Source organism: Ovis canadensis, chromosome 14, assembly GCF_042477335.2.
Source record: "Ovis canadensis isolate MfBH-ARS-UI-01 breed Bighorn chromosome 14, ARS-UI_OviCan_v2, whole genome shotgun sequence".
NCBI lineage: Eukaryota > Metazoa > Chordata > Mammalia > Artiodactyla > Bovidae > Ovis > Ovis canadensis.
In genome coordinates, this window is record NC_091258.1 from 16,075,870 (window position 1) to 16,084,888 (window position 9,019).

At 46.1% G+C, this 9,019-nt stretch overlaps 1 protein-coding gene across 11 annotated transcripts in view; it reads right to left on the reverse strand.

Annotated features, from left to right (window-relative positions):
* The window catches only part of ADAT1 (adenosine deaminase tRNA specific 1), a 38,236-nt gene extending 30,319 nt beyond the window's left edge, over positions 1-7,917 (reverse strand). For 3 of the 11 annotated variants that reach the window (XM_069549611.1, XM_069549615.1, XM_069549619.1), the window contains exons 1-6: positions 7,845-7,915; positions 7,149-7,294; positions 4,655-4,835; positions 4,284-4,352; positions 3,283-3,337; positions 2,435-2,565 (exon numbers count right to left, since the gene is read on the reverse strand). In XM_069549611.1, the coding sequence (XP_069405712.1) occupies positions 2,435-2,565; positions 3,283-3,337; positions 4,284-4,352; positions 4,655-4,823 (424 nt within the window). In that variant the 5' untranslated portion in view covers positions 4,824-4,835; positions 7,149-7,294; positions 7,845-7,915. Of the gene's footprint in view, positions 1-2,434; positions 2,566-3,282; positions 3,338-4,283; positions 4,353-4,654; positions 5,884-7,093; positions 7,295-7,844 lie in introns of those variants that run through there. The other 8 variants (XM_069549616.1, XM_069549613.1, XM_069549614.1 and 5 more) reach the window with 5 other exon arrangements.
* Between the last annotated feature and the right edge of the window lie 1,102 nt (positions 7,918-9,019).

A 9,019-nucleotide genomic window follows, 5' to 3' on the forward strand; every position in this document is an offset into this window, starting at 1 on the left:
ACTGGAAAAGGTCAGTTTTCAATGCTGGAGAGGGTGTGGAGAAAAGGGAACCCTCTTACACTGTTGGTGGGAATGCAAACTAGTACAGCCACTATGGAGAACAGTGTGGAGATTCCTTAAAAAACTGGAAGTAGAACTGCCTTATGACCCAGCAGTCCCACTGCTGGGCATACACACCAAGGAAACCAGAATTGAAAGAGACACGTGTACCCCAATGTTCATCGTAGCACTGTTTATAATAGCCAGGACATGGAAGCAACCTAGATGTCTATCAGCAGATGAATGGATAAGAAAGCTGTGGTACATATACACAATGGAGTATTACTCAGCCATTAAAAAGAATACATTTGAATCAGTCCTAATGAGGTGGATGAAACTGGAGCCTATTAGACAGAGTGAAGTAAGCCAGAAAGAAAAACACCAATACAGTATACTAACACATATATATGGAATTTAGAAAGATGGTAACGATAACCCTGTATGTGAGACAGCAAAAGAGACACAGATGTATAGAACAGACTTTTGGACTCTATGGGAGAGGGAGAGGGTAGGATGATTTGGGAGAATGGCATTGAAACATGTATAATATCATGTAAGAAATGAATCACCAGTCTAGGTTTGATGCAGGATACAGGATGCTTGGGGCTGGTGCACTGGGATGACCCAGAGAGATGGTATGGGGAGGGAGGTGGGTTCAGGATTGGGAACTCATGTATACCCATGGTGGATTCATGTTGATGTATGGCAAACCAACACAGTATTATAAAGTAAAATTAAAAAAAAAAGTCACTTTTCACTCCAATCCCAAAGAAAGGTAACGCCAAAGAATGTTCAACTACCGCACAACTGAACTCATCTCACTCCTTAGCAAAGTAATGTTCAAAATTCTCCAAGCCAGGCTTCAACAGTACGTGAACCATGAATATCCAGATGTTCAAGCTGGATTTAGAAAAGGCAGAGGAACCAGAGATCAAATTGCCAACATCTGTTGGATCACTGAAAAAGCAAGAGAGTTCCAGAAATACATCTATTTCTGCTTTATTGACTATGCCAAAGCCTTTGACTGTGTGGATCACAATAAACTGTGGGAAATTCTTCAAAAGACAGGAATACCAGACCTACCTCTTAAGGAAACTGTATGCAGGACAGGAAGCAACAGTTAGAACCGGACATGAAACAACAGACTGGTTCCAAATGGGGAAAGGAGTACGTCAAGGCTGTATATTGTCACTCTGCTTATTTAACTTATATGCAGAGTACATCACGCAAAATGCCTCGCTGGATGAAGCACAAGCTGGAATCAAGATTGCTGGGAGAAATATCAATAACCTCAGATATGCAGATGATACCACCCTTAGGGCAGAAAGTGAAGAAGATCTAAAGAGCTTCTTGATGAAAGTGAAGCAGGAGAGTGAAAAAGCTGGCTTAAAACTCAACATTCAGAAAATGAAGATCATGGCATCTGGTCCCATCACTTCATGGCAAATAGATGGGGAAACAATGGAAACAGTGAGAGACTATTTTTGGGGGCTCCAGAATCACTGCAGATGGTGACTGCAGACATGAAATTAAAAGACGCTTGTCCCTTGAGAGAAAAGTTATGACCAACCTAGATAGCATATTAAAAAGCAAAGACATTACTTTGCCAACAAAGGTCCATCAAGTAATAGCCATGGTTTTTCCAGTAGTCATGTATGGATGTGAGAATTGGACTATAAAGAAAGCTGAGCGCCAAAGAACTGATGCTTTTGAATTGTGGTGTTGGAGAAGACTCCTCAGAGTCCCTTGGACTGCAAGGAGATCCAGCCAGTCACTCCTAAAGGAAATCAGTCCGAAATATTCATTGGAAGGACTGATGCTGAAACTCCAATACTTTGGCCACCTAATGCCAAGAAGTGACTCATCTGAAAAGACCCCAATGCTGGAAAAGAATGAAGGCAGGAGAAGGGGACAACAGAAGATAAGATGGTTGGATGGCATCACCGGCTTGATGGACATGAGTTTGAGTAAACTCTGGGAGTTGGTGATGGCCAGGCAAGCCTGGCATGCTGCAGTTCATGCTGTCACAGAGGGTTGGACATGACAGAGCAACTAATGAAACTGATGTGTTTAATGAATGAATGAGTGTCAGGATAAATCGCCACAGAACTCAGGGCTTTGGACTTCTAAGCCCTATCGTTGGTTTTGGGCCTTTAAGTCTCCTGATCCTGATCGGGAACTAAGAACTGAGTAACAGTGTGAGTGGCGTGCCCTCCACTTTCCTTGGTGGCGAAGTGATTAGGCACACTGGGCTGCTCACAGAAAGGCACTGCCACTGGCTGTAACTACATGTTCGCTAACGAGTTTTTTTTTTGAGAAACATACTCACGGATAAGACACCAATAAGGAAGTAAAGATGAATGTAACATGAATCCAGAGATCTGAATATACTTACAGGGTGTATGGCTGGAGAAAAACACAAACAAGAGGTCTGGTCTGAGTTTCCACAGTCCTCTCTGAGATCCTGGGAGAAAGATGCTCTCCTCTTTCAGGGCAGCTGCCAAGTGGAGCTGATGGAGCAGGTACCTAATGGGACGCGGGGTGGGGGCGTTACCAGAGCGAACCACCCATGTCTGTGGTCAAGGGAGAGACTGGTTGGGTGATTACTAAGAAGGAAGGAGATACTGGAGACCAATGAAACAGACAGTGACCTGGAATTACAAGAATGAGCTAGTGATTCTCAAAATGGGGTCCATGAACCAGCAGCACCAGCTGGAATTTATTAGAAATGCACCTTCTGGGACTCCCCTGGTGATCCAGTGGTTAAGAGTCTGCCTTACCATGCAGGGGACTAGGGTTCGATCCCTGGTCGGGGAACTAAGACCCCATGTGCTGTGGAGCAACTAAGCCCCCAGGGCGCAACTACGTGCTGCAGCTGGAGTCCATGAGCCATGTGGAAAAGATCCTGCATGACACAACACAGATGCCATGGGCCACAGCTAAGACCCGAGATGGCAAATAAACAAACATTAAAAAAAAATGGAAATGCAACTTTTCAAGCTCCATCTGGATCTGCTGAATCAGGACCCCTAGGGATGGGCCCAGCTATCTGGGTTGTAACAAATCCTCCAGGTGATTCTGAAGCACACTCAAGCATGAGAACCCCTGTCTAGACCAGACCAACTGTATTTTAAGTACAGTTCAGAGGCTGACATAATTAGTATTACCTGGGGGCTTATTAGAAATGCAAATTCTGGGGCCCCCACCCATGCTAGATCAAGCTCTCTGGGGATGTGGCTTTACCTTTGGAAACTCCTTCTGGCTATGACCTCAGCATGGCTATCATTGAGGATGTCACCTGCGGCAAAGACAAGACACTAGTGAAAACATATGGAACCTAGAGAGGCCCTGGTTCCTGAAAGCAGAACATGGCAGTTTTCCCCAGCACCCAGACTGGCCACATAACTCCTGGAGGGCTTTGCCAGAAAGCGGTACAATCATTATTGGCGCAGCATTTACAGCAGGGTTTCCTCAGCTTTGTGTGTGTGTGTGTGTGTGTGTGGGGGGGGGGGTGTCGTGTGCACTGCAGGATGTTTGGCAGCATTCCTGGCCTCTATTCACTAGAGACCACTAGCATATTCCTCTTCTCCCAGTTTTGACAGCGAAAAATGTCTCCATACATTGCCAAATGTCTCCTGGGGGGCGAATCTCCCCTAGCTGAGAACTCCTGACTTATAGGGAAATCTTAATCAGGAGGACAGAGGTCCAGATCTTTTGTCCCCTGGTGCCATACTTGTGCCCATGGTGAAACAATTCTGCTGAATTCAATCAATAGTAGTCCTGGAACAGTGTCCTCATATCCCCAGGAAAACCAGGAGATGAGGGAAGCAAACTGGAGGAGGAATCTGTTAACTGGCATCCAGAAAGTGAAGACGCCAGACCTCTAAGGGATTTTCTTACTCTTTCTTGTGCCAAATCTCCATTTAATTCACGACTGCCTTCTGGGGCTTCAGATGTACTATGAAAAGCTAAACTCAGGGAACTTTTGGTCTGAGCATGAAAATAAATGGCCAACTTTCAATCCACTGAGAAAGACGTTCCTGGTGGCCTTTGCTTCTGAAACTTATTTCCATTCTTTAAATGAGTTCTGTCCTTCCAACTGGAGCGACAGTCAGCAGGAAGTGAAAGGTCAGCCACCTAGTGATAAGGCCCCTTTGCTCTGCCGGGAAGAGAAACAGGTGACATGGACACCGGGTTTTCTAAAACTCCCTAACAGGCTCCGTGTAGACCCCACCCAGCCTTACCGCTCTTCCTCATTTTGGACTGGCCTATGCATTTGGTTCCTGTTCCCATTGAGACAACTTCCTTTGTCACTGAGGGGGGAAAAAAGCAAATCATGAAATGAGTTCTTAGAATCTGAATGGTTGGCAAGTTTAACAACCTCCCCCTCCACCCCGCTCCCACATTCGTCCAGAGGACTCCCTCACAGGCTGCCCCGGCTGAGGACTGTGGTTTCTGCATGGCCATCTCCCGCCACCAGAGGTCCCGCAGCGCCTGGCCAGCAGCAGCAGAATGCGCCCGGCATCTGGGATCATACCCAACCACCACCACCCCTTGTCTAGCCCTGTGTCTCTTACTGGGAGAGACAGTGTGTTTCAGGGAGAAAAGGTCTCACCTTGCACTGGTCCGTCAGAGCGGTCGCAGGCTTGGTCAGCTGTGAGTTGTATCTTCACCACGGCTGCGAGCAACGTCCACTCGCGGTTGGGCTCAGGCTTCCCTTGCTTGGGCAGCCTGCTCCCATAGTGCTCGTAACACAGCTGGGCAATCTCATCCGCAGTCCACATGGTGCTCAGGCCCTGATCAAAACCCATAGCTGTCAGGACAGAAAGGAGAGCCAAGGCAAGATGCTGCAACCCACACCTTGCTGCAGCAGGCGTTCACAGGTAACCCCTTCATGTTCCTTGTGAAGCTCCCCTTTTGTAACTCTGTGTATCATCTTCTCTGACTACCCCTCTGCTTTCTTTTCATCATTAATGAAAGAGCAACAAAGTCTCAAATCTCACAACCCCAGAAGATACATTACTTCTTCAAGCTGTTTTTTTCCTAATGTTGGATATATGACATGTTTCTAATGAATCTGAGCCCAATACTCAAAATGAAAGCATATGAGGAAATATTGTTGGTATTCCACTTTTCATTTGGAAATAGCACGTAAAGGGCTGCAGACCTCAGCTTGCTTCAGACAGACCCTCACCACACAAAGTTCATCTTTCTGGGGATAAAGGTCTTCTTTTCTATCCTTTTTTCCCAGATGTTTTACTTTTCTTTCCCTCACAGCAGAGAGGTTCTTTATCCTCTGTCTAGCAAGCCTCCGCCCCCATCAGGAAAGCAACATTTTAATCTCTTCCACAATCTTTTATGATATAGAGGGAAGTGACAGAGCCCAGTGGTTTCTCACCACTCAAGTGAGACAGCGGTTCTGCTTCTCAGAATGAGGGCTTTGGAGTTACCCTTTCTGGATTCTAATCCTGGTTTTGCTACAAATTAACTATGAGATGCTGGGTAGATTACTTAACCTTTCTGTGTCATCTGATAAAAGAGACAATAGTATTTAATCCACTGGAGTTTCTGTGAGGTTTAAATAATATTTACAAAAAGTGTCCAGCATAATTACATCCATTGAGATTAATACTACAAATAAGAACATTTGAATTTCCTGATTCATTTGCCTTCAGCTCCCTGGCAGATAGTGGATCTGTGATGTAAAGCCATGAATAAGAGACCATGAAGCGGACCTAAAAGAGGCCTAGAACACTTCCCTTGACACTCTTCTCATTGTTGACACTATCAATGCTCACTCAGTGACCTCATTTGGTCACTGAAATGTATGAAAAGCTTCTTAGGAAAAAATAAGATCATAAGGTGATCGGCAAAGCCAAATGTGTCACCAAAGAAAAAAAAGGCTCCACTTGAGCCTCAAGGCATATCGCAGACAACTGATTTTTCCACAATAAGCTCTTTGCACTGTCAAATTAATAAAACAAGGAGACGATTCGATTTATGAGCCTCTAATGCTGTTGGCCTATTTAAGCAAACCAAGATCTAAGTGTGTAAATACCTTAAGGTCACCATATCAAAACTGCTAAGGACAACCAACCAACAGCTGTCAGCTAGGCTTCCAGCTGTAGCCAATCAAATGATTTCTTCTTTTGTTTCTGCACTTTTTCTGTAACAGTCTACCTTGCCTCCTGTCTGCAGAGGGCTCCTAACTACTTCTGCTTTGGTGCTGCCCAACTGGAATTGGTTTTTGACCCAACTTTTAAAAATTCTAATATGCTTCAGTTTATCATTTAACTGTTCTGATGTGTGGGTTGTTATTTCAATAAACGGTCATAGTACCTCAGATCATAGTGATTTAAATTAAGAATCTGGCGGCTGCTGCTGTTGCTGCTAAGTCACATCAGTCGGGTCCAACTCTGTGCGACCCCATATACGGCAGCCCACCAGGCTCCTCCATCCCTGGGATTCGCCAGGCAAGAACACTGGAGTGGGTTGCCATTTCCTTCTCCAGTGAAAGAAAGTGAAAAGTGAAAGTGAAGTCACTCAGTCGTGTCTGACTCTTCACAACCCCATGGACTGTAGCCCACCAGGCCCCTCCGTCCATGGGATTTCCCAGGCAAGAGTACTGGAGTGGATTGCCGAACTGACATAAATTGTGATTTATAAGTCAGAGAACCATCATAAGTTTTCTTTGCCCCACGGGCTGGTTTGCGGGGTCTTTAGCTCAAACTGACTCCAGTATTCGGACACAGGTGAGCCTGGAGATCTACAGTCCATGGGGTCGCAGGAGTCGGACACGACTTAGTGACTAAACCACAACCACAAGTTCCCCTAAGCAGGGATTGAAACTGGACCATTGCAGGAAAAAAAGCGGATCCTAACCTCTAGACCGCCAGGGAGCTCTCGTAGCATAAACCTTGTATTTGTTAGAGCAAAAGAAAGGCATGGGTAAGGCTTGAATCCTCCGTTTGGAAGAGATTTCCCTCTCATTTAGAGGGGGCGAGGAGCATCAGAAGGCAGTATACTTTATGAAGGCAGATACTCCGGTACCCACCTGATATTAAATCATAGGTACACAAACCATAATAGCCAAGGAAGACAGAACTTGCCAGAAGAAACGCTGTCTCTCTATGAAGCAGCAGCCCAGAACTGGTATCATCACGTTCTCGGTGCCGTCAGGATGAGCGTGCCCAGTAGTTGAAACGAATAAAAGTTTTGCTACACTGAGTCCACTAAAATTCAAATCCACTCTCTCCTAGAACGTGAATAATTTTTTATATGAAACAAAAGATCAGCTGTTAGTTCTTTGCCCACAAGGTTGCATGTTTTAACAATTGCAAAAGGCTGAAGGGACCACTTCCTTTTCAAAGAAAGTTAGGGCCAGGGGCGAAAAGCCCTTTTCGAAGGGTTGGAAGGGAAGCCTACTTCCCTCGGCCCCCGGCTCAACACCCTCAAGAGGTCCGGGTAGGGCCAAGGTGTCAACAGGAGACTCCGGGCCCCTGCAGCCGGGACTAGGTGGGTGCCTGCCCTCTTTGGTTCTGTAGGACGCTGCAGCACCGCCACGCGTTCCGCGCTCGCCCGCAGCGGGGGCTCTCCGCGCCGGGAGGGCGGTATTTCCACTAAAGGAGCCGCCTTTTACCTCCGGACGCGTGGTGGGAGAGGTACTGTTCTCACGTCCTCTCCCCACACAAACGGAGCTTGGGAAAGTCAGACACTGGCACCTGACCCAGAAGCCACGAGGACCCCCACCGCCCCACCCCTGCCTCTCGCGCCCTCGGCTCCCCGACACTCTGAGACCCTCCCACCTCTTCGACACACGCCGTCGAAGGAAGCGGACGGAGCGTCTGTGGCGCAGCGGACGTGACGGCACTAGGAGGCGGTACACCGTGCACTCTGGCCTTTGTAGCCACTTAGGGGGCGGAGCCAGGCGGGAGGGTCAGATCCGATTTCCGGCGCTGTGCGTATCAGTCAAAGGGGCTCGGGAAGCTGATGGTGTGCGAGAGAATAAATTCCAAGAGCAGAATGACGTCGTATCTTGGAGCATTAGGGTAAATTTTTGTCTAAAACACTGCTATCCAGTAGAAATATAATTCGAGCCAGATATGTAACTTAAAAATTTCTACATTTTAAAAACTCAAAATAGATGAACTTAAACGATGTTTTATTTAACCTGACATATACAACATATTTCAGCGTGTAATCAATTTTTTTAAAAAGATATTGAGGTATTTTATATTTTTTCCATTTAAGTTTCAGAAGTCTGGTTTGTATATTACACTTACATTGACATTGAAGTCGCTCAGTCGTGTACGACTCTGTGACCCCATGGACTGTAGCCTACCAGGCTCCTCTGTCCATGGAATTTTCCAGGCGAGAGTAATGGAGTGGGTTGCCATTTCCTTCTCCAAGAGATCTTCCCGACCCAGGGATCGAACCCGGATCTCCCGCATTGTAGGCAAACACTTTACAGTCTGAGCCAGGTGAAGTCACAGTACATCTCAATTCTGACCAGCCACATTTCAAATGTGCAATAGCCGCATGTGGCTCATGGCTTATTTATTAACAGTTCAGGTCTAAAACCTTCAGATTGTCAGTAATACGTATTACTAGTAATATGTAGTTATATATAGTATAGCTGTCTGGATAGTTCAGGAGTCTGTACCATTTGGCAGTTGTATATCTCAATTCCTAAAGATGAGACGTGAGTCTGAGTGAACTCTGGGAGTTGGTGATGGACAGGGAGGCCTGGCGTGTTGCGATTCATGGGTTCGCAAAGAGTCGGACACGACTGAGCAACTGAACTGAACTGAAAGATGAGAGAGAATTTACTTTTCATATTATCCCTCCAAAGCTAGAGAAGTGCAGCTTAATTGACTCCCATTCTTTTTTTCTAGATCAGAGGAAGGGTAAGTTCCTTACTCCTCCAAAGATACATATCCTGTTCCTCTCTCTAATGTGTTTAATCTGTGACTCTAGTTTT